The 26169-nt window shown below is 52.8% G+C and overlaps 1 protein-coding gene across 6 annotated transcripts in view; it reads left to right on the forward strand.

Moving 5' to 3' along the window:
- The window catches only part of LOC116944866 (tenascin-R-like), a 113017-nt gene that overhangs the window by 40694 nt on the left and 46154 nt on the right, over nt 1–26169 (forward strand). For 5 of the 6 annotated variants that reach the window (XM_076068823.1, XM_032958705.2, XM_032958708.2 and 2 more), the window contains exon 2: nt 23105–23401. In XM_076068823.1, coding sequence (XP_075924938.1) covers nt 23294–23401 — 108 coding nt within the window. In that variant the 5' untranslated portion in view covers nt 23105–23293. Of the gene's footprint in view, nt 1–19564; nt 19797–23104; nt 23402–26169 lie in introns of those variants that run through there. The other variant, XM_032958706.2, reaches the window with a different exon arrangement.

The raw sequence follows: 26169 nt of genomic DNA on the forward strand, positions 1-26169 counted from the left end.
GCGGCCGTGCGTAGTGTTGGCCACCCACCCCCTCATGCGCAGTGTCGTCCTTCAAAGGTGCTCGCTAACAGCACTTTCCTCGACAGTCTGTTCAAGGCTATACGGGGGATCTTTGTCTTTGTGTGTGTCGAGTTTCACGCCAGCCTCAGTCGGTGCTCACTAACTGCGCTTGCCCAAACAAACCCACTGCTGCGTGAATGCCTTCCCAAGCCGTTGTCGGCCACGGCGGTTGTTTGACCATACTTGACCACAATGGTCAGTGCGGGTTGGCGAAGGGTACGGGGTGAAGTGAGAACAAAAGTCTGGTTCAGATATCGCTCGACACTGCTGTCAGTATGTACGTTGAACTTCTTTCGCACCGTACATAGCCAACCGTGATAATGGGCGGTGCGAGTAGCCATGGCCGGGAATCGAACTCAGGTGGCCGGGCTCATAGCGCGATTCGCTAACCACTTACAACATTAACAACTGAACAAAACCGGAACAGAACCTGATACGTGCACAAAAAAATCGTGGAGCGGGGAATACCTGGAAATACATTGAGAGACGGAAGGGGAACGCGTGGATTACAGGGGACATCCTATCGACTGTTACGCAAAGTTGGATCGGGCTAGAACACGCGGCGGGCAGGTACACGATGGCCCAGACAAACGATGGAACGGCAGCCAAAGGCGTGACCGCTCCAGAGGTGAAGCGACGAGATTGGCCTCGCGTGCCAAGCGCCGGTTGGATCGCGCGTTGTGAGCTGCGGATGAACTTGGCCTTACGAATATTCATATATTTTTTATCGTCATCGTTGTGGCCATCGCAAGACCGTAAGAAACGGCTGACGGCTCAGGGAGGCTTTCATCCAGTGGCGGATTGACCGTGGCTGATTACGACTTTGCTCAGGGACACCTGAGCGGTCTACGCGTGGCGCGCACGTGCGCGCGGCGCTCGTGCGCGCGATCCGCTCATGTGCGTGGCGGAGTTCCCGTGCCAGGACTTCGGTGGCGGTCGGGAACTGGGGCCGCTGGCGCTTAAATCATCGCCTTGAGATGCGGTGACAGCTGCGATCCAATCGCCGTCTTCTAATTAAATCGGCACGGCCCTCCTCCACCCGCAAGCCTCCCTGCCACTACCCCCTCTCGGTCCACGTGGAGTGGCGATGCCTCGATTCTTGCCGAGCCGCCGCGTGCCGTACGCCCCCCCCTGCTCGGCTTTACCGAAGAGCGCTGCCCGCTGCTGGGTGGACCTTGAAGATCGCGCGTGGTGCCCACATTGACAGAGGCGCCATGGCGATTGGCACCGTTTAAGTAGAGGGGAGACTGATATGTCCATGGCAGGATATGGTGTGGGAGGGAAGCGGGGGCGGGGGGAGTGTCGGGGAGAGGAGCTGAGTTGACGCTTGCGGTGTTAAGTTGGTCAAAGTCATCGCCCAATACAAGGAGCTGTAGCCGAGGAGCCGAGGGGATTGGGACAAACACGAAGTGGTTTAGTACAACTCCGTGGAGGAGCTGTGGTTGACGAGGGGATAGGGCATTGGGATCTACGGATGAAATGCGCCTTACAAAAGGCAATGATGACGAGCTAAAGTCTGTTGTGAACCGCCCGCTAAGCAGCCAGGGGTCAACAGTTCCCGTTGCTGGCGTCGTCGTGAGCCCCACCTCGGGATGACACCCTGGCTGGCCCAGACGCGACTTGTCACTAATTTACAATCACAGTCCCTACAGCAACACTGGCAAGTCTTCTTTGGTTCTTTCGGTAAAGTCACGTAGAATGAGAATAAAATAATACAATAAAATAAGACAATAAAATTATCACGACGTTTCGGCCACAACACAAGCGGCCTTCCTCAGGTGAAGAAACAGGTCTATCCAGGAGACAGATCCCGAGTGGACCCCGTCACGCAAGGACTGAGTCTCATTAAGGCTGTGTGTGGGCGGAGTTTATTCTCATTCTACGTGGTGACTTTACCGAAAGAACCAAAGAAAATGAATCCTTGCAGTCACGAAAGCTTTAAATCGAAACACTGGCAAGGTTAACCTCGCGATAACTTCTTCTTATTCTTCCTCTTCTTATTATTAATATTCTCATTCTTGTCGAAGTCCTTGGGGGACGTTTCACACCGATGATGACGACTCCAAAAACCTCCTCTGCCGTGGCCTCAGCGTCTCACTCGATACGCGAGAAATGGCTCGGCCTGTTTATTGCCCCTACACTTCGTTGTCACGAGTAATCTTCTCAACGCAAGCTGCGTTTTTTTTTTACATCGCAACGGTCTTAAACAAAAACAATAGGATAACTTTGCAATGTTGCGACTTGGGAGGGGGAGGGTGGTTGGTGGTGGGGGGGGCGACAAGAACGGTGAAAATCAGCAGGGGTCAAGCCCCCAGACGTCGCTCCCGTGAGCGTCTCGATGCTGACGAACGGTGACGCGACGAAGCCGTGAGCCCATAAAGTCCGCCATGGCGCGTAGTTGTTGTTGTTGTTGTTTTACACACGCGTTCATTCTGCGCTACCAACCCGGACACCTCGATTCGATTCCCCGTCGTCGCGGCTAACGTCAGTGACGCCTGAGCCGGTCCCGAGCGCTCCTCCCTCCTCCTTCACCAAGTGGCACTGACCGCTGTGGTGATGTCCGGATAGCCCAGAGGTGAAGATGAAGTCAGCATAGCCCAGAGGTGAAGATCAAGTCAGCATAGCCCAGAGGTGAAGATGAAGTCAGCATAGCCCAGAGGTGAAGATGAAGTCAGCATAGCCCAGAGGTGAAGATGAAGTCAGCATAGCCCAGAGGTGAAGATGAAGTGAGCATAGCCCAGAGGTGAAGATGAAGTCAGCATAGCCCAGAGGTGAAGATGAAGTCAGCATAGCCCAGAGGTGAAGATGAAGTCAGCATAGCCCAGAGGTGAAGATGAAGACACAAGCGGTCTTCATCAGGCGGATGAAGACCACTTGTTTTGCGATCGAAACGTCGTGGGGTTTTTTTGCTTTTATTATTTTCAATTGATTTTAAAATGTTTACGTGACGTTACCGAAAGAACCAATAATATGCTGTACTATACTTCTAAGCTCCTACGTCTATGTTCACCGCTTTCGCAAAACTCCATTGGCCACCGTGGTGCAGTATAGTCAACCAGCAGTCATGGCCGGCAATGACATGGGGGCAGACATTCATCCAGCAGTGGATGAAAAACAGGGGCCCCAATTTATTTTCTATTACGTTGGGATAGAGTTTCGTGCGAACAGGCACGGCTTCTGCGGAATCTGATTGCACGTTTTGACTGAGCCGATCCATCCAGGGCCCTGTCAAGGAACTAAGAAACACATGGTAGCAAAGGGTTGTTGTAGCCAGGGCGGGCTCTGCGCTCGTTAGGGTCAGAGAGTAAAATAGTGAAAATAATTTGGCCAGCGAGATGACGTACAAGGAATTTGTAATCATTACTAATCAGCGGGCAGGAGAGAGAGAGAAAAAAAATAGAGAGAGAGAGAGAAAAACACCCCAGAAACGCGGCAGGAAATCTTTATGGAAATTGAGCACCAATTTACTGGCGCAGTGAGAATGCCAGACACAGCAATCGAGCGACAGCCTCCACCTCCCATTCGCATGAGCTCACGGAACCCGAACGTCGCTGGATATCGTCACGGCTTCTGTGCGAATTGAAATGAACGATTAAGGCGCGCTGCCGTTTGAGTCTGCGATCTCGGCGATACGCCCGTCGAATCGCCGTGGGTAATCATCCCTAATGTTTTTGTTGTTTTCGTTGTTGTTGTTGGTAACGCATTCCATTCCTTTTGCTCGACCAAACACTGCGGGGTTCTCGAAAACTCTGGTGCTCGTTTTATCAACCCCCCCACCCCCCAGAGGGATGATGGGCTAAGCCGACCCACGTGACCAGGATTTGAACTTCGAGCCCCCCTAACACTTGGCTGCTTGTGCTCATCTTCAATCCACCCATTGTGTGTTCGCTGTTCTAAGGCAACGATTGTGTCGATTAAAACAGTAAGAGGGCAATTTAATGAAGTGAATTCGGACTTTATTACATCATCAGATCTCAGAAGCTCAGCATGCTTTTAAGCCCGCAGGGTGCTTTGGCAGGTGACCACCATGCATAACAAGTGTTCATTAATTAGGTTTGTTTTGTTAACTTAGATCGCGTAAATGTGTCGTTAACCCGCCACCACCCGACACAGCCAATTAGACACATTTAAATTTACCCGATCTAACCCCCCAATAAAACGTTATTACAGCTAATATTGGTCGTGAAAGCCTCCGACGCGTTTTAACAAGTATCGCAGGCTGCTGTGGAGCAACGTTGTCAGCAGATGGCAATGCAGATACGTCAATGTCTAAGCTTCATGAACCTCCGACCAGCGCGGTGAAGTATGGTCAAACAACCTCAACGATGACCCGCACAGGACGTGGGGAGATCCCCATCCAGCAGTGGATTGACAAAGGGGGCTGTCCAGTGGTTGCTGTATGCAACTTTGGTTCACCTGACCCCTCCAACCCCAATGGAGGCCACTACTGGGTCACCTCAATGTTGATAACGCAACAGGAATCTATTCTTGAACAGGAACCGTCACCGTGAATCGCTGGGACAGAGGCCAACCGCTCCACCACTCCCGGGTAGGCGTTCTGGCATCATGAGATGCGGCCGGCTCCAGAGGATCCAGCTGTAGACGCAGCGGTGGCTAGGAGATGTTAACTCCCTCGCCTGGTATGCAGGAGGTCGTGGGTGCGATCCAGATTCCGAGCCCTGACACCTGTTTATTTGGAGTCTGCGTGTCTCTCTCTCTCTCTCCCAGTGGTCGCGTGGCTTTTTCTCCGGGTCCTTCGGGTTTTCCCTTCACATTTAGAATCAACATCACGCGTTTAGAGCATTCGGCTGCTGTCCAGTTTAACGTCATAAGCTACTTCGTTGAGCTATCATTTGTGATAGCCAGGTCGCTTCTGGGAAAAAAAAGAGCTGTATAGCTCAGTGGGCCTTACCTGGTAAAATAAAAAAAATAGATTGAGTTTAGACTGAGCATGCATGGTTGATTGCGACGATCATTATGGGTTATGCATAATGGCTTGTTTCGCTGCTTTGATTGATGCGTTATGGAAGGAGCTCCTCACGTGCGATTTGGGGGTGAATATTCCGGGGTTCTGCAAGTGGGGAAGGAGTGGGGGAGGGCTCCCCTACGGAGGAAAATCTTGATTTTGTTTCCCGTTATTGATTCTGGCTGTGCGTGAGAGCATGAATGAGCTCTGCTTGGAGGGAGGGGAGGGGTGGAGGGAAGGTGGGAAAGGGGAGGGAGGGAGGCTATGGGCTGGGCTGCCTCGGGCAAGAGTGAGTTTTCCCAAGGACACGAGAGAGTCAAACAGTTTTGAGAAGTGTATTTACATGTACAGCCTTTGATCATTCATCGCATTACTCGGGAGGTGAATCATTACGTAGCCTATTGTATTATGGGAAAGACTGGTCCCTGTCATGGGAATGTGGAATTTCCACCACTGGCTTATGGGTGCCAAGGTAGACGAGCGCTACCCGATCCTGATGCAATGTGTATGTGGTCAGCACACCCTGCTAGAAACCTGGCAACCGCGAGTTCGAGTCCCAGTCACGGCTAACATCCGTGCAGCGTGATCTCAGAGCCGGTCCTGGCCCTCCCCTGGGTGGACTCAGCCTTAAATGGATACCTGCTTCTGTCCGTCTACACACAACCAACACTCGAGGGGGGTGGGGAGGGGGGATAAAGGCACCCAGCCGCGCATTGTTCCGACCACACCATTGTCCTGACCACACCATTGTGCTGACCACACCATTGTCGTGACCACACTATTGTCGTGACCACACCATTGTCCTGACCACACCATCATCGCCTTGTGCGCCGTACCGGCCTTTATATTTTCATATAGCCAATCGCGACCAGCACTTGGCCCCAGGGCTCTATGGGAGATCTTGGGTGGGGGTGTTTTTGTGTCTGTGATCAGCATCTGTGTTGGCTACCGTTCGTGAACATCATTTCCTGGAGGCCCCCCCCCCCTCCAATCCCCCCGCCCACCATCCTTGCCCCCCCCCCCACTCCCCACCCACCCTGGTAGCCCTCCCAGGGCCACAATGGCCCAGCAATATTTTTGGTGGAAGTTGAGACAATGCTTATTCATCATGAGAGTTTACGGCACACACGCCAATCGAATTAGCGGGCAGTCCCCATAGATTTCTGCCAATATGCTACCCGGGCTTAAATAACAACACACACACACACACCACTTTGGCTGAGAAGTCACGAGGTTAGCCTAACGTCTCTATACTCCCGTGTCTATAAAAGGCTCTCGTTTCACCAGCAGTACTCATTTGTTTGGCTTGATTAACGCGAACATTAGTTGACAGCTCTTAAGCGGGGCGAAATGAGCTCATGTGCAGGTGGGTTCTTCGATTCTATTGGCGAGCGGTGGCGCAACGGTTAGCGCTAAGCTACGCTACGAACCCGGTCGACTCGAGCTCAATTCCTGCTTACGGCCACCAACACCGGTGACGATTATCTGAACCGGTCCCAGGCCTCCCCTAGGTCGACTCAGCCTCAAATTAGTATCTGGTGCGCTGCGTAAGCATCGCCACTGGGGAGACAAAGGCGGCCGGGCGTGGTGCTGACCACCTACCCCTTTGTGAGCCGTTGCCGGCCTTCTTAGGTGCTACTTCGCTAACAGCACTTGCCCACAAAAGTCTGTGAAGGCTATACAGGGGGGGGGGGGTTGGGGGATTTTTTGTCTTTGTTCTGTTCCACCAACGGACGATCGAGAGAGCATCTCGCAGCGCGAATTTTCGGTCACCGGTTTCAAACGGCGGCCCGCGGAGTTGCGCCACTGCCAGGGCCGTCCATAAGGGGGGAAGGGGGTGTGGGGTCCGGGCCAAACCCCACTGTGCGTGGGGGCCCTCTGACGCCTTATCACTAAAGCGGAAGTATTACATGGGACTCCGTGACATGGAAGCGCCCCCCCGCCCCCCCAGGGCGCGGGGCCCGAGGCAGTCGTACCCGATTCGCCTTACCACAGGGACGGTTCTGCCCACTGCCTGCCCACTTCGATCGTTCGCCAGCAGCGTTTCAGATTCATTCGGGTTTTTTCTCATGGGGGTTGGGTGGGGGGGGCTAGTCGTGTCGGTGTTGTGTCAGTTAAAAAGTATCGCCCTCTACCAGCCGACAGAGCCAATCAAGTCTAGTTGTCACGTCACGTGAGAAAATGTCGCATTTGGTTTGATTTTTCAACAAAGCGGAGGAAGAGTGTTGAAAAGTTAGCTAAACAGTTTTTTTTTTTACAAAATTATACGAAGTTTCGCTGGAGATTGCATCCAGAATCACGAGGTGTTAACAGAAGATCAGCTCTCTGGCGTGAAACAGAGCTTCGCGGTCAGAGTCCTGAAGGCATTAACGAATTATGACTCGTAATAGTGTCCGTAAAAGCCCTCGCATGCAACGAGCACTTCCAATATTCGACATGAGGCTATTCCGGAGGCCGTCGGCTGGCTCTCACTCACCAACCTGGACACGAAGTTGCCACCCTTGCCGATTGATACCCCACCGCACTGGGAGAACGAAAAACGATACACTTTTTATATGTTACCACGTCAAAAAGGCCCACTGAACTATGTAGCCACGTTTTCAGAAGCGACCTGGCGCTAAACGATAGCTCAACGAAGTGGCTTATCACGTGGAAATGTATAGCAGCCAAATACTCTAAAACGCGTTATGTTGATTCTAAATGTGGAGGTAAAAACCGGAGGAGCCGAAGAAGAATCCACGGGGCCACGGGGAGAGACACGCAACGTGCTTTGGTAAACATTGCAAGCGCATGTGAGATGGCGAAGGCTTAGGGAGGTCTCAATGCATCAGTGGATTGAGCAGAGCTGCTGCTGCTGATGAGGAAGTGGGGGAGACTTTTACATTCGTAGTAAAGGATAAAGGCGCAGCCCGGAAAACGCCCACTCATGCGCCCACCACACTGCACTTCACCACACTTCACCACACTTCACCCCACCACACGCAACCTGCCGATGAGCTACGTAACTGTGGTGTACCCATTTATTATTATGCTGAGTTGGGCAGAGGCGGAGGAGGAGGGAGGGGGGTGTTTTTAATACAATCGTCCAATGTTTCAGTCGAATTCATTCTCTTTCGTCTGCACACGTTGGGCCGCTTCGAGTTTGTCTGAGAATGTGGGCCACATTTCGGGAGCCGCTTACAACTTTCCCCGTCCGCTGTGAGCGGGTGGCGGTGTGGCTGGATGCCCCGGGTAAGTTGTCTATGTGTGCGTAAACCTCCTCGTACGCCGACTTTATATTCCGGAAACACAAGGCGCACTTGGAACGCGCAAGTGCGCCGTGCGAGACGTGCGCAATTTGTACGTAGCGCTCGAACTGTCAGAAGGCATATCCGCGCAGTTGGCCCGCTTTTCATAATCTCGGAAAGGGAAGAGAGAGAGAGAAAAAAAAACCCCGGTAGAATATTAAAATTCTGCTAGAGACGAGTTGTAAGGCAGAACACGCAATCCCGTCGTCATTCAAGGGCTTGTCTCCCCGCTCTCGGCCCGGGTCGGTGGCGGCTGCCAAAGGGTGCCCCGCGAACGTTCGGCAGCGATTTCGCTGGCATCTTCCCCCACGGTGACCTCTAACCATAAATGACCCCCGAATGCAGACCTCGCTAAAGCTAAGCGGCCTTCGAGCCTGCTTTTGCTTCGGTCGGCACGATGCGTCAGCGGGTGTCGTGAGCTGTGAAGGCCCCGAGATCCATCGTTGTTGTTGTTGTTGTGTTCTGCACTTTTGCTCAAACCTTATGTGCTCCCCGTACCCACGCTCATCAGCGTGGTGTAAAGTTTGGATTGGGGTTAACGTGACGGCTCCCATCAGACCTCGGGGGGGTGGGGGGGGGGCTAAGCACGGTTCAGCCTGGGTAGTGCTTGGGTGGTCGACCACGGATGTGGGCAGTGGGGCGCGCAGTGCCGTAACCAACCCGAACTGACAAGCGTGGTGAAGTATGGTTAAATAACCCCCTCCGCCTCAAATCACTGCACCTGATGAGTTAAAATGATGACGTCACCCTGCTGCTCTATTTAAGACCGGGAGCAAGTGAGGGCTTTACCATTTTGGCGAATTGCCCGATGATACTGGATGTAATTACCAGCGAAACGTCGTACTCAAATTTTAAATGATGTTGATTCACTCTTCAACACACCGGTGGGCTAAAGTAGTGAACTATTTGTCCTTTGTAAACGTGACACATTTTTTACTGTTTGGCCGTGTCGGGTGGTGGAGGGTTACGACAAATTTCTAAATAACGCGATCTAACCCAAAACCCTTTATTATGAATAATATTGGTCGCGAAAGCCTACGTGTTAAACCCCCTCGCTGTCTGCACGGCGTGGGGGGGGGGGGGTCGGCCCTCATCCCGCGGTGGGGGGAGGGGTGACACGCGCTCGGTATACACGACACGCACGCGCGGAGTAATCGTGGTCTCGGCTGCAGCGAACATGCCCTGGAAACCGTTCACTATTCTCGTTTGGAATTGGGATGCGTGCGATGCGAGCGCTTCGGGGTGTCCCCGAACAAACGCTCTTGCCAGAAACTCCCCCCTCCCCACCACCCCATCCCCCCAACCACCCCGCCCACCACCCCCCACCGTCCTCCCCGCCCACCTTCACCGTCTCCAACACCAACGCTTTGTGTCTCTCCCGACGGACAGACGGGGCAAAAAAATATATAATCCGGTCTCAAGGACCTCAGTTGACCTTGGCTTTGCTGACCGAAAAGCACGCGTGTTTTGGAAAGCACGAATGACTTCAGTTTTAACCTGAATGAGAATGCGCGGGCAGAGTGGCGTCAATGATTTAAAATGGGCCTCGCCATCGCAAAGAAGAGCTCAAGTGGCTTATCATCACGTGGGGAGTTTATAACAGCGGCGTGTCTCCTCCTCTCCGCGCTGCCTCTGGTGGTGGTGGTGGTGGTTTCAGCTCGCTCGCTCGCAGGGCGATCATGAGTGGGAATACAGAGTTACAGTCAAAGCAAGGTTCCCTCTTTAACACGGGTGGGTGGTGCTTAGGTCATCTTTCCAGCCCTGGGCAATTGGTGGATATTCCACAATCTTATGGCGGGGATGAGTATGCAAGAACGAAGGCAGAACATGTGTTTAATTGCGTGGATTTTTGTCTGGGTTCTCCGGTTTTTCCCTCCACATTTATGATTAACATGCGTTTAGAGTATTTGGTTGCAATACATTCCCACATGATAATCCACTCCGTTGAGCTTTCATTTGTGGCCAGGTTACTTCTGAAACATATCTGTATAGCTCAGTGGGCTTTACCTGGTAAAATAAAAAGTTTAGTTTATTATGTAAATTCGTAAATAAATCAGATTTTTTGCTTCGACCAATGGCTTTCAGTTTTAATATTTGTATTAGAGATATACGCGCTTAATGTATATGGGATTAGATACAGAGATTTGACATTAAAGTTATTACTTTATATTTGAAACACAGTGAGTGAATGTAAATTTGGAAAGATGATCGAGAAGGGCTACAAATGTGAGATTCGGCTCATTACAACAACAACATAAATCCAAAATCCCACATTTTCGAATTTGCATGGTTTCACTCACATGGGGCTCGGGTCAGCCGAAAGCTCTAAATGCCCTCGGTTTCGCGCTAACACTTGTACATATTAAATTCGCATCGTCACTGAACCAAGTTCATCACCTCCCGTGAAGTGTGACGCCAAGGCTGTTATAAAGGGAATATTAGTGATGATCTTTGTTTATAGCAAGCCTCGTACCACGACGTTCCAGATCACTTCAAACACGCTCAGATAAAACGCAAACACTTACAAAGATAAATGCTGTTGTGAAAACACTCGTGAAATATTGAACATGCATAGACGGAAGGAAAACATGAATGCGTCAGTAGAATTATCATAAAATGCCAGGACAAAAACAAAACGCTAAATTATAGAAATAGGCCCACTCCAGATTACTAATATGGTATATTGCACTGTTGTCGTATATTAACAATAATATTATTTTTCCGAACATCTAACGGCAGATCGTTTATAAGATGTGACGCTGGAAGTAGGGGGTGTAATTGGTCTAACAGCTGAGACATCTAGCAGAGGGAAAGAAGCGATGGCGGTGTGCGTGGTGGCGATTAACAGCATAGTGGCCGTGGTGAACTCTCGCCGTTGGCTCAGTAGTTTGTGACAAGACTGAACACGTTGTTGAACACATTATCTGGAATATGAATGCGTCTTAAGACTCGCAATCGGTTCAAAGACCCTCACGAATGCATTCCTTCCCGCCTGTCTTCCACGTGGGTGGCCGCATCAGTGGACTTCCCACTGGTGGAAGTTCGTGGATCCGGGTTGAGAAGGCTACATAGTCTGCCATATGCAGCGCGAGAATGTGTGCAGGTCGACTAATTGATCCTTGTAATACAAAGGCTTTGCACGCGGTGAGCGAGTAGCACCACCACGTGTCATCCCAACACGTTTGTAAGGGCACCCCCAGTGGTAGCTGTTCCTCTGCAGCACAATGCGGCTCGGCACGTGACCTGAAACCTGGCCAGTAGCGTGACTGTGCGGAATCCCGGTTGAGTAATGTGCAGCTCTTCCTTTTGCAAATGGCAAATTTGGACCATGAAGCGGGCACACGACGGACCCGCATTACTTTTTTGAAATGACACCAGCTGCAGCTGCAACGTCCGCTGGTCAAAGCCGGGGCAGCGCGTAATCTCACGATGAAGACGCCCGCGTGTATAACCGGAGCGGCCCCGGCGGATTTCGAACCGCGTTAAACCTCTGCAACGGGCGGCCGACGAGCGGCTGCCGCTGGGTCGCGTTCACCGCCGACCCCGAATCGAAGCCCTCGTCTCGAGCAGCGCTGTCGGAAAAATGTTTTGCGCCATTCGCCGACGAGCGCCAATTCGCCGTGGATGTCCCCGGGGGGGGGGGCCCTTGTCGGCTCAGGGAGGTCCGAATGCGCCTCCAGAAAACTTCGCCACTGCACGTGCGCGGAGCGAACAAAAACAATAAAGAGTAAAATAAATAACAATAAAATTAAAACAGCGGAGAATAAGAACACCCCCCACCCACCCACCCCTTCCTCCTCCTACTCCCCCCATCAACTTTGCCACGAGGCCCCTGGGTTTTAGCAAAAATCGGCGTAGGTCATGTTTCCCCGCGGCCAAGGATATGATTTCATCGGGAGCAGAATTCGGACAACACAAAAATGGGGGCGAGGACTTTAGGAGAACGGCGCACAGGTGCTTGTGATTAGCGTGACGTCGGGAATTAGGAGCTTTCCTCCAACACGTTGTCTTGTGGGATAGCGGCTAAGAAAATAAACCGCGAACCCTCGGCGTTTAACCTTTGAGGCTAAGCAATGATGTTGCGTACGGAACAAAAATGTGATTGCACGAGTATATTCAAATCTCTGCATCCACCACCGAAATCGCGCTGGCGTAATGGTTAACACACTGCCGGACTACGAAATTCCAGAGGTCTCTGGTTCGATTGCATCTCATGGCAGTTGAAATGACTGTGCGGGTTTCTTAAACCCACACCACCCAGAAGTATAAACGGGTTTACACCAAAGTGAGTCGATCAGCAGGTTTCCGTGCGGTGGGCTAAAGCGCGGGGACTCCCAGCTCTTCCCAGACTTCTGGCCATCGCGAAAGAGCGTGGGGTATAATGCACCGCAGAGTGGCTCTCCAGAGCTCCGTCTAGTGGAGGCCCTCTCGCCCGCAGAACCGTGAGCAAGCACATGCAGGGGCTGCACCTTCACAATGTTGGTGAACGGGCGCCACGGTGGCTAGGAGATGTTAGCTACCTGGCCTGGTCAACAGGAGGCCGTGGGTTCGATCCCGACCCTGACGCCCGCTGTATATTTGGAGTTTCCATGTCCTCTCTCCCCGTGGTCGCTTGGATTTTTCTCCGGGTCCTCCGATTTTTCCATCCACATTTAGAAACGTGCGTTTAGAGCCTTTGGCTGCTATTAATTTCCACACGATAAGCTACTTGGTTGAGCTATCATTTGTGTCCAGGTCGAGTCTGAAAAAGAGCTATATCGCTCAGCGGGGCCTTACCAGGTAAAATAAAAAATCTAGTAAAAAATAATATATAGAAAGCAAGCTGAACAACCAAGCACGTAAGCGAGCCTCTTTTTAACATTACGGATTGAATTGCCCTCTCGTGCGATATTAAGTGTCCGCGCGTCGATGACACGAGGACTGGCTTTTTGAGAATTTCTGTTCTGCCCATTCCGTTTCATTTCACGATGTTTTGGCAACGCACCATGAGTGGCACCAGCACCACGACCACCACCGCTGCCATGTCCGGCCGATTGGCATTGGCACAGCACCCACCTATTGGCACAGCACCCATCACGTAAACAAGCGACCCACAGCAGATATTTCACTTGGCGGGGACACTTCGTGGGGCTGGCATTAACGTTATCGGTTCTAATTACGTGGCCAGTAAAAGTGGAATAAGTTATAACGTTGTCAAATGAGTTAGTTAGCACATAATTCACTTTCACTGACCGCATTTGGAAATCGGTACTACTAAAGTTATACTGCCATGAGCGATAACCGGTTTACGGTCTACACCGTCCTTGGACTGTCGGGGTCGTTTTTAGGTCAAGTTGACTTAGGCGAGGGATGCAGCGGCGGGGCTGTGGTTAACACACTTCGCAGTCAGGAGTTGAACTCCTATCCACGGCTAACTATACACCAACCTTGTACCGCTGGCGATGTGGATGCAGAGCAAACAACTACAATTTCACATTCAGGCGATCAAGCCCAGGCAACGGCGCTCAGGAGCAGCGGGAGTAGCAACAACAACAACAACCACAACAACAACAACAAACCAACAACGGTTGGGTCATGTCCAGCGCCCTGGTCTCACCCGTCTCTACCTGTCCGAAGGGACGCGGGGCTCCGCGTTGCGATGAGCGATAGCTCTTTGTGGGCGGCTTAGCCGGGAGATGGGGTGGGGGAGAGATTTGCGTGCCTCCATGAATCTTTCAGCGCACGCCCGTCAATCTTCCTCCCCGTGCCAAGCACGCACCTCGTATCGCGTGTCCTTGCATCCCTCCCCGCTTACCTGCGCTTGAGTTACAGGTGGCCGGGGAGGGTTAGTGTGGATGCTGTGTGTGTGTGTGTTTAATAAATGATGAAAAGGAGGGAGGGATGGGGAGAGGGGAAGGCAGGAATGGAGGGAGGATGAAGGTGGCGATCGAGGAGGAACGTGACGAGAGGTAGGTGAGGTGTATTGCGTCCGCTGCGTAGGTTTACATTACGTTGTATGTATGTATGTTGAATTTATTTCGCACCGTACGCAGCCAACCGCGCTAATCGGAGGTGCGGGCGAAAGACAACGAGCTGGCGCACAGAAAGCTGTTCAATTCAGATGACGATTATTTAAAAGCGCATCGCTCCAGCGGCTTCCTAACATCGGAAGGAAGAGCGTTCGAAACGGCCGCCAGAAGCGCGTCCGAAAGCGCCATGCGACGGTGTTGCGGTGATCTCCGTCGTCTTTGCTCGATGGTCCTAGCCGGACGCTAATACCGCAGCGTAGAATGGTGAGCGGAGTTGGACCGGAAGGACGCCAGTTGAAGGAACGGGCAAGTTGATTAAATCCTGCAGAAAGTGGGGTTTGTGAACGCGGACATATATATAAAGCAGAGCTTTGAGCGTTATTTCATCGCTTGCGTGGTGGGTCTTTAACGGGGTACTCTGGTTTCTTCTCGAAATGGAATCGGCCAAACGTGTCAATGCAGGACCCTCTTTGAAACGTGTCTTGAGACTCGGCGAGTCCTCGCTGCATTATCACAACCGTGACCATAATATCTTGGTGGCCAGACAATGAATACCGGCTTGTTGTAAATCAGCAATGATTGTCTTATGCTTATCCAATTTCTGCCACGGGAATGTAGGATTTTCACAAATGGGTCTGGGGGTTCAGCAGAGTTGAGTTCCTCCCGATGTCTTGTTAGCCAGCAACATACATACCTACCTACAGCTCTCACCCTGAGCGTCAATCATCGTAAATCGAGGTCTCATAATAGATTTGGGTCAGATCGTGTAAATAAAGTGCGTAACCCTCATCCACCCGAAACAGCCGATTAATCGAGTTGTCTCGTCAATAAACGTGCCAATGTTTCAACAGCACCACCGATGCGTTGTTGTTGTTGTCGGAGAACGATCCACTCAACATTTAACAATTGGGTGCGAACGTTTCGCTGATACAGTAGTTCCAAACAACATCATCAGGCAATTACCAAAAAACATCGATTACGAATGATAAATATGGGTCTCGAAAGCCAACGTGTAAAATTTAGTAAATTAAGATTTTTGTTCTAATTATATGTACGGGCGAACACGATACCATGCTTGTTTGTTTTTACATATTTTGTACAAGGTTGCCACTGGTATATTGGCTCCACCTGCACTGAAATGGCAAAGCACGGCTCCGCTTTCTGGCTCAGGGCCGCTGTGTTTGCCGCGGTGATGTGCGTGCGTGTGTGTGTGCGCGCGTGTGTGTGCGCGCGTGTGTGTGCGCGCGTGTGTGTGCGCGCGTGTGTGTGCGCGCGTGTGTGTGTGTGCACGTGTGTGTGCGCGCGTGTGTGTGCGCATGTGTGTGTGCGAGTGCGCGCGTGTGTGCGCGTGTGTGTGTGTATGTGTGGGGAGCGATAGTGTAGCGGTTAGCGCGCTGCGCTATGAACCTGGCGACCCGGGTTCGATTCCCGCTCAAGGCCAACACCAGTGACGATTATCTGAACCGGTCCCGGGCCTCCCCTAGGTCGACTCAGCCTTAAATGAGTACCTGGTGCGGTGTGTAAACATTGCCACTAGGGAGACAAAGGCGGTCGGGCGTGGTGCTGGCCACCCACCCCCTCGTGTACCGTTCCGGCCTTCATAGGTGCTCGCTAACAGCACTTGCCCCTACAGTCTGTTCAGGCTATACGGGGGATCTTTGTCTTTTGTATGTGTGTGTGCGTGTGTGTGTGTGTGTGCGTGTGTGTGCATGTGAGTGTGTGTATGAGTGTGTATGTATGTGTGTGCGTGTGTGTGTGTGCTTCTTTGTAGCAGTCTCGGCCAGGTGACATTCCCAGTGTTTGATCGGACCGAGCTGGGGATGCACAGGGGAGTGAGTGTAGGTACGCTATTAATTATTGGAGTGTAGGTGTTAGGGTAGGTGGACTCACGGGAGATGGGAAGGGGGCTGGTGGAGAGTTTGGGGGGGGAGATGGGGGCAGAGAAGCATGGATGTATATTTGTTTTGTAAACCAATCTAAATTGATTCCCAGTCACGGCTTGCATCAGTGGCGAGCGATATCTGAACCGGTCCTGGACCCAATCCTTAATCAACCCGCACTGACCAGCGTTGTGAAGTATGGTCAGACAACCCCAACATCCGAGACGGTGTCGGGAGGCCTCATCTGGCAGTGAATTGACAAGGGGCTGGAAATGTGCAGCGTGTTGGGGGAAAGTGCGAGATGGAGACATTCGATAGAGAGGGGTGGGGGGGGTGTGGAGATACACCCACGTGCAAGACGGAGAGTGAGCGTGTTTGTCTTCATCGGCGGCGTCTCCACGACTCCGCGAGTGGCTGCCTGATGTCTCGCGTGGCTCCATTCGACACGCACGCAGGCTCCCTGGTGTCTCGCTTCACCACCCACGCCACGACGCTTCTCCAAAGCTCTGCAACCGACACACGCAGCAGATCCCGAACCCCATACACAGCCCACACACCCCACACACCCTACACCCCCCACACACCCTACACACCCTACACCCCCCACACACCCTACACACCCCACACACCCCACACACCCTACACCCCCACACACCTCACACCCCCCACACACCCTACACATCCTACACCCCCACACACCCTACACACCCCACAGACCCTACACACCACGCACACCCCACACAGCCCACACACCCTACACACCCCAAACACCCCGCACACCCCACACACCCTACACCCCCCGCACACCCCCACACACCCCATACACCCCACACACCCCGAACACCCCCACACACCCCACACACCCCACACACCCCGCACACCCCACACACCCCGCACACCCCAAACACCCCTCACACCCCCACACACCCTACACACCCTACACCCCCCGCACACTCTACACACCCTACACACCCCGCACACACCCCACACACCCTACACACCCCGCACACTCCCACACACCCTACACACCCTACACACCCTACACACCCCACACACCCCGCACACCCCACACACCCCCACACACCCCACACACCTCACACACCCCCACACGCCCTACACACCCCACCCACCCTACACACTCTACACACCCCATACACCTACACACCCTACACACCCCCACACACCCCACACCCCCGCACACCCCCACACACCCCGCACACCCCGCACACCACACACACCCTACACCCCACACACCCTACACACCCCACACACCCTACACACCCTACACACCCCACACCCCCCGCACACCCCCCACACACTCTACACACCCTACACACCCTACACCCCCTACACACCCTACACCCCACACACCCTACACACCCCGCACACCCCACACACCCCACACACCCTACACACCCTACACACCCTACACCCCCTACACACCCTACACACCCTACACACCCTACACACCCCGCACACCCCACACACCCTACACACCCTACACACCCTACACACCCGACTAATTCCCAGCCAATTCAGTGCCCATTGCTTGGCCATGTGAGATGCACGAGACATCACGTGGTTGCTCAGTTGAATCGGGGGGGGGGGGGGAGTTGGGAGTGGGGTAACTTGAAAAAATATTTCCGTAATTAAGGTTTAAATTTACACGGATGTAATTGGATTGCTTATTGTTGAGTGGTTTTCACATTGGTCTCTATAGCAACCGGCTGTACAATAATGTAATTTGTTTGTCCAGGAACGCCTCCAGGAATCTCACGACCCATTTTTAAGAGGGTCCTTCTACATTTGGGATGTATGGCCGATCCCATTCATGTGGATTTGGCATCACCGCAGTAACCCGAAGCAAACCCCCCACCGCTTGCGTACAAAGGGCTGACACTCCAAGCTCCGTACAGATGGATTTAATCATCTGTCCGTTATACAACTTTCTGGCCACCTCAATCATCGTCATCAGCAGCAGGAAAGCTTCACTGAGGGCCACATTCTCCTGAGTCCTACATTCTCCTTAGTACGGCATTCTCCTGAGCACGCGGGTCCCTTACAGGGTCAAGTTGGTGGCATTGCGTGACAGCCTCTGCGTGTGCGCGCGCCCCGTGCCAGTCTCAACGAGTAGTGCCAGCAGCAGGTTGGGGGTACCTGCAGCCTGTAGGGACTGTGTGTGTGTGACTGTGTGTGTGTGACTGTGTGTGTGTGACTGTGTGTGTGTGTGACTCTGTGTGTGTGACTCTGTGTGTGTGACTGTGTGTGACTGTGTGTGTGTGTGTGACTGTGTGTGACTGTGTGTGTGTGACTGTGTGTGTGACTGTGTGACTGTGTGTGTGTGACTGTGTGTGTGTGGCTGTGTGTGACTGTGTGTGTGTGACTGTGTGTGTGTGACTCTGTGTGTGTGACTCTGTGTGTGTGACTCTGTGTGTGTGACTCTTTGTGTGTGACTCTGTGTGTGACTCTGTGCGTGTGACTCTGTGCGTGTGACTCTTTGTGTGTGACTCTTTGTGTGTGACTCTGTGTGTGTGACTCTGTGTGTGTGACTCTGTGCGTGTGACTCTGTGCGTGTAACTCTGTGTGTGGGTGTAGTTTCCGTGGCTGTGCTTTCTGTGTCACCTAGCCATGGCTGTAGGGTATGGCAAGGTGAATTCCAGAATCAGAATATGTATCTATACTGGAGACATCCGATAAGCTATAAAGCTATTTTTCACAGATATCCAGAAAGTAACAGGTCAAAAGGTTACAACACAAAACATGATGGGGAGTACAAAGTATAGAGATGGTGAGCAAAGCACTAAACACCTAAAAAAAACTATTTAATTTTACCAAGCAAGGCCCACGAAGCTATTAGTTTCCTCTTCAGAATGCGACCTGGTTGTCACAAATGATTGCTCAACGAAGTGTCTTTTCACGTGATAATTTATATCAGTCAAATCACCCAAATAATCTCAACGCATGTTTCCAGAATTATCTTATCGCTCAAGAACGCGAGCGTGGAGCGCGGTGTTGGGAGGCGAAGAGGGATGTTGGATTGAATGGGGCTTGAGCCATGGACCTGTTTTTCGTTATAATTGATGAAATACGAGGGACTGTGAATTGAACGAGAAATGCATTGCATTCATTCGCCGCCGCATTGAAGCAGCGGATCGGAAACCTCTCATGACGCGCGACTGAAAAGCCGGCGAATGTCACCGCAAGCCTTCGAGTGAATTCACGGCGAGCGGTTAAGGAATTTAAGGGGAATGCATCAAGTTGAGCCGATCGTGTCTCTTGGCGCCACCCACGCCAAAGGAGTGATGTCAGGGCGGTGTGTGAGACCCGGGGGGGTGGGACCGGAGACCTTGGGTAGGGAGTTGACCGGCGGCTGTCGGGTATCGGGGGGCTGTCTCTCAGAGCTGTCGTGCGACTGAGCAGGAGTGGGGAGGCCACTGGGAAGTTAAATAGTTGGGAGAGAGAGGGAACAAAAACGTGGGGCACGCACTGACGTCCTCGACACTGGGACACCGCTTTAAAAAAAAAACCCTTTGTGATTGCGGGAGGAGACTTGCACTGCCTGGAGGTACGACCAAGCACGGAGCTCCATCGCAAAGTAAGTGCAGAGCTCCGTCAGAGGGCACAACACCGCGCTCCATCACAAAGCGTCTATTTATCATCCAACGCAGAGTAAATTGACGGGCTCCATCACAGACCATGCATGGAGCTTCTTCGCAGATTAGGCATGGGGATACATTATAGAGCATCCATGGAGCTCCATCTCCAGCACAGAGCGTGGACGGAGCTCCGTGAGCTGCAGGAATTCAGAATACCCGCAGCTATTGTCCACCCGACGGTAAATTCTGTGATTCTGGTGATGTGGAACAAATTTCTGTAATACATCTGCACAGAACGGCGCGTGTGTAAGATTCACGCATCACGTTCTTGTCCGTTGCAGCTACTGCTGCTGCTACTGCGGAAACTAGGTCAGTGTACCTTAGTTTGGCTCTATGAGCCCCGGGCGCGTCCATCCACATGCATTGAAGGCTGCGCCGCGTCGCGAGTGCGATTTGTGTGCGTATCGCGTGAGAGTGTGCATTGTGTTGTCTGTGTAAGTATTGTGGGGTCTTTGTCTTTGCATTGTGTGGGAGTCGTGCATTGTGTGAGAGTGTATGAATGTGGGGAGCGGTAGTGTCGTGGTTAGCGTGGTGCGCTACGAAGCCTCCAGTTCGATTCCCGGCCATGGCGAACATCATTAGCGTACATCTGAAACGGCCCTGTGCCTCCCCTAGGTCGACTCAGTCTCAAATGAGTAGTTGGTGCGGTGTGTAAACATCAGCACTGCGGGGAGACAAAGGCGGCCGGGCGTGGTGTCTTCCAAAACCATGCGCTTGTGTGCCGTGCCAGCCTTCATAGGTGCTCCCTTAACAACACTCGCCTCAGATGTCTGTGAAGGCTATACGGGGGATATTTGTCTCTCTGTGTATTGTGTGTGCGTGTGTATAACACGAGTGAACGCGCGTGTGTATAACACGAGTGGACGCGCGTGTGTATAACACGAGTGAACGCGCGTGTGAATAACACGAGTGGACGCGCGTGTGTATATAACACGAGTGGACGCGCGTGTGAATATAACACGAGTGAACGCGCGCGTGTGTATAACACGAGTGGACGCGCGTGTGTATAACACGAGTGGACGCGCGTGTATATAACACGAGTGAACGCGCGTGACTATAACACGAGTGTACGCGCGCGTGTGTATATAACACGAGTGGACGCGCGCGTGTGTATAACACGAGTGGACGCGCGTGTGTATAACACGAGTGGACGCGCGTGTGTATAACACGAGTGGACACGCGTGTGTATATAACACGAGTGGACGCGCGTGTGTATAACACGAGTGGACACGCGTGTGTATAACACGAGTGGACGCGCGTGTATATAACACGAGTGGACACGCGTGTGTATAACACGAGTGGACACGCGTGTTTATAACACGAGTGGACGTGCGTGTTTATAACACGAGTGGACGCGCGTGTGTATAACACGACGAGTGGACGCGCGTGTTTATAACACGAGTGGACGCGCGTGTGAATATATAACACGAGTGGACGCGCGTGTTTATAACACGAGTGGACGCGCGTGTGAATATATAACACGAGTGGACACGCGTGTGTATAACACGAGTGGACACGCGTGTGTATAACACGAGTGGACGCGCGTGTTTATAACACGAGTGGACGCGCGTGTGTATATAACACGAGTGGACGCGCGTGTTTATAACACGAGTGGACGCGCGTGTGTATATAACACGAGTGGACGCGCGTGTTTATAACACGAGTGGACGCGCGTGTATAACATGAGTGGACGCGCGTGTTTATAACACGAGTGGACGCGCGTGTGTATAACACGACGAGTGGACGCGCGTGTTTATAACACGAGTGGACGCGCGTGTGTATATATAACACGAGTGGACGCGCGTGTTTATAACACGAGTGGACGCGCGTGTTTATAACACGAGTGGACGCGCGTGTGTATAACACGAGTGGACACGCGTGTGTATAACACGAGTGGACACGCGTGTGTATAACACGAGTGGACGCGCGTGTGTATATAACACGAGTGGACACGCGTGTGTATAACACGAGTGGACGCGCGCGTGTGTACCCTGCGTTCTGTACACTGCGTTGTGTACACTCATCCAGATGGTTAAAGAACGTGGGCGTATGAATGATTAATGCGGAAAAGTGGAGATAATTGCTGGATAATTTCCCTAACCTTGCAAGCCGCCACTGTGTAATGTATCTCTCTATTTGATTCGGGTTCAACACAGGCCAAGTCAATGCATTTGTTTTGAGACTCAGAGTGCAGTACGTATCGAGAGTAATGTTAATGTGATTGAGGCTTACAAAGGTATACAGTATATACGCAGTACTTAAATACCGCTCAATCCACTGCTGAATGAGGGCTTCCCCAAGCTGGGCAAGTTCGTGGGGTGAACGATGATGTGGCCATACTTCACCAAGGTGGTTTCAGCGGATGGATAGGTGAATGTTGGGAGCGTGGTCATACTACGATGCAACAGTTGACTTCACTGCACTGACCACCACGTGCGACTCACCGCCTATAACACCTGCAGTGCAGGGTGGCCGCTCATCCAAGCACTAGCCAGGCTCAGAGATCCGAGATCTGACGATACCCGGACGCATTGCGGATAATTTACTCACAATTATTTGTTTTACAGTATTTGTTAAACTATCCAAACACAGTCATTAATCCATGGGTTAATTAGCAGGTTATCAATATGCAATGTGTTGTTGTCGTTGGGTTGAGTGTAAATAGTTGCTTTTAACGGGTGACCGCCATGCACGCCAGGTGCTATAGGATGCTGCGGAGCTACATTGTGGGAAGCGCAGGGGCAGTGCAGCAAAATGCATTGTCGTACGGTACCTCTATGCTCCCGTGTCTATGCACCTTGCCTTCGCCCCACCCGCAATGACCGGCGCGGGGAAGTATGATTAAGTAGCCACCACGACATGCGTGGCATTTGGATGCCATCATCCATCGCACGGATTGAACCGATGGGGCTGTGCTTTTACATGATCTTTACTTACACATGATGATGATAACGATGCTGGTAGGGATACCAACTTTTACCACTGTGAACCAAACCCGCGAATACTTCCGAAGTGAGCACCAGGTCTATAATCAACATTGTGCAGGTCACAGTAAAAAAAAAATCAACACAGCAACACCGGTATCAATCAAATCTCGGTACAAATGAATTCCTGCCAACACGAACACAGACGCCAATTCCCAGAATGTCCCGATCAAACCCGGGCAGGTGGCAACCCGTTCACGGGGATGACTGCGGTGACGGCGATGGTGATGTCGACGTGTTTGATGTTCATTGCCTCTGTACAGAATCACTGAAGTGAGCCAGAGCAGCTGAAACACCCAGAGACCTCGAACCTCAAGCGGGGAGAAGCCAGCCGCTGACCAAGGAGGTGCACGAGGCGATCCGGAGTGAGGGAGAGGTGGCCCAGGGGGGTGGGAGGGAGGACGCGTGCGGGGGGGGGGGGTGTGACGGAGAGAGAAAAGGAAGAGTGCGGCATGGGAGGCAAGGACGGCGTGGCGATGGCTGTGGTGGTGGCGACCACAGTCACGATGGTGGCAGTGCTTGCTCAGCTGCTACCGACTGCCGCGGGAGGAACTCTGGAGGTGCCATCCTCGTGCCCACCCTCGTGCCCACCCTCGTGCCCGCTCACGTGCCCACCTGTGTCTGTGTGCGAATGTGTGCACCCTTGACGGCCTTAACATGCGCCTCAAATTGTTTGTTGAAGCTATACTCAGGATCTTTGTGTGTACGCAGGTCTCGACGTGTGTGTGTGTGTGTAGGTCTCAACAGGTGTGTGTGTATGTGAAGGTGTGTGTGTGTGAAGGTTTTCAAAGCTGAATTCACGTGTGATTATGTTGTGTACAGGTGTTAGGGTGCGTGCGTGAGTGTAGGTGCACGATTAAAGGCGAGTGCAGGCGTGTGCAGGGGTGTGCAGGCGTGTGAACTCGTGCAGGCGTGTGCGTGTGTGAACGTGTGCAGACGTGTGCGTGTGTGAACATGTGCAAGCGTGTGCGTGTGTGAACATGTGCAGGCGTGTGCAGGCGTGTGAACGTGTGCAGGCGTGTGCGTGTGTGAACGTGTGCAGGCGTGTGCGTGTGCGAACTTGTGCAGGCGTGTGCGTGTGTGAACGAGTGCAGGCGTGTGCAGGCGTGTGAACTCGTGCAGGCATGTGCACGTGTGAACATGTGCAGGCGTGTGCGTGTGTGAACATGTGCAGGCGTGTGCAGGCGTGTGAACTTGTGCAGGCGTGTGCGTGTGTGAACGTGTGCAGGCGTGTGCGTGTGTGAACATGTGCAGGCGTGTGCAGGTCGTGTGAACTTGTGCAGGCGTGTGCACGTGTGAACGTGTGGGCGGGAGTGGTAGTGTAGTGGTTAGCGCGCTGTGCACGGATCCCGGCGCCCCGGGTTCGATTCCCGCTCACGGCTATCACCAGTGGCGATTATTTAAACCGGTTCTGGGCCTCGCCTAGGTCGACTCAGCCTCAAATGAGTACCTAGTGCTGTGTGTAAACATCGCCACTGGGGAGACAAAGGCAGTCGGGCGTGGTGCTGACCACCCACCCTCTCCTCTGCCATGCCCGGCCTCCATCGGTGCTCGCTCAGAGCGCTTGCCCCAACTATCTGTTACAGGCTATACGGGGACTCTTTGTCTTTGTTATACAGGTGTGTGTGTGTGTGGTGCTTCCCGGGAGGGGTGGTGATGAGACCCCGGAAAGTGATGTTTTTGAAAAAAAAAATTATTCGGGAAAATAAGTTGAAATATTTTCTATTATGGTGTCCGCAGGTTTGCGAAGGTGTGTACCTGTGCGTTTGCATATACAGGTGCCTGATAGAGCGCGTTTACAGGCAGGAAATGGGTGCGCTGTCATCTCCTTGACCGCAGCTTTGCCCGCGGCAGTCAACCGCGATCCAACTTCTCTGCGGTCAATTCTTTACTCTGGGGATTTACGTTAGGCGGGTAGCAGGGGCATTTCCCGTGCAGAACACTGCCCAGTTAGGTCAATCCCCAATTGCCCAGGTGATGTACACACTTTCGCTCACCCTGCCTAACAGTTCCAACGTTCATTTTTTATTCCCTTCATTTCAAAACGAGCGCAGACACGTGCAGCTTTCGCGCCTTCTGGATTCCGCGTGTGCAGGCGGCTTTGCCCGTGTGAGCGCGGCTCTTGGTTACATCCTGGAGAGAGAGAACACGCGGCCTCTGCTGCTTATCCTGCATAGCGGCAAAGCCACCGCATACCCGCAGCCTTCCATTACGGGATCACCAAGACCCCTTCCTAGCCAAAGAGGCATCCCCATCAAATAAACAAACAAACCAAAATAAACCCAAGTAAATGTAGGGAGGTTTTTTTTTCTTTTCTCTCCCATTCAATTTGGTTTCAACCACCCGCGAACGCCTGACATCACATCGGGCCGATGTCATTCAAGACGCGTTGCGCTCAATCTCGTTGGACGGTCAAGATATGCTCCAAGCAGGAGCTAAGCCCCGGAAGATCCCAGCCCGCCCCCCCCCCCCCCCCTAGGCACCACGGGTTGTTGTTGTTGTTGAGAGGCCACTACCGGGGCGACGTGGCGGGCAGCAGAGGGCGGTGCAGGCGCCGCGGACTCAACTCGGGACTTGTGCCGCTTCCCACCACGCCCTGGTCGCGCCGCCTTCACCGACCAGCGTCGATGGAGGCCCTCATCTAGCAGTGGAGTGAAAATACGGCTGCGCGCGCACATAACACGCGCGCACGTAGGTTGTGTGTGCCCCGAGTCTTTTTGCGACGCAAGTTTGAGGCATCATTAACCAGAAGGAGAAGAAAAAAACATATTCCTGAATTACAGTCCGACCACACCATTGCGTCCATCTGTGAGTCAGCCTGTCAGTCACGGTGATGGCGAGAGTCGTTCTCGCCGGCCCGGCAGCGTTCGAGGGACATTGTGGAACCTGTAGATGGGCATGGTTGTCATTAATCCGTGGATTAGCACGGTTGGCTACGTACGGTGCGAAAGAAGTTCAACATATGTACACACATACATACACACACACGTGCATCCACGCACTAGCCAGGCTTCAACCCTGCTTGGCTCCTGTCATCTCAAGAGCCTGGGTGCTTTCCGCGCGTGAGTTGCTCAAAGTCACGCGTGAAGGTGCTGTCTGTTTCTACTCTCGTTCGGAAAGCTTCGAATGGAGCGGGGGGGGGGGTGGCAGCCCAGGTGGGGGGGCATCCCAGGGGGGGGGGGGCAGCCCGGGGGTGGCGCCCAGGGCCACGCGTCCCGCGCGTGCTTCCGAGGCGCACGTTGTGTCTAGTTTGTCGTCCTTCCCTCCCACCCGCCACCTCCCTTAAGCACGGTTGGCTACGTGCGGTGCGAAAGAAGTTCGTCGTCTT

Source organism: Petromyzon marinus, chromosome 22 (genome assembly GCF_048934315.1).
Source record: "Petromyzon marinus isolate PM22_M1 ecotype Great Lakes invasive population chromosome 22, UKy_Petmar_22M1.pri1.0, whole genome shotgun sequence".
Classification (NCBI taxonomy): Eukaryota; Metazoa; Chordata; class Hyperoartia; order Petromyzontiformes; family Petromyzontidae; genus Petromyzon; species Petromyzon marinus.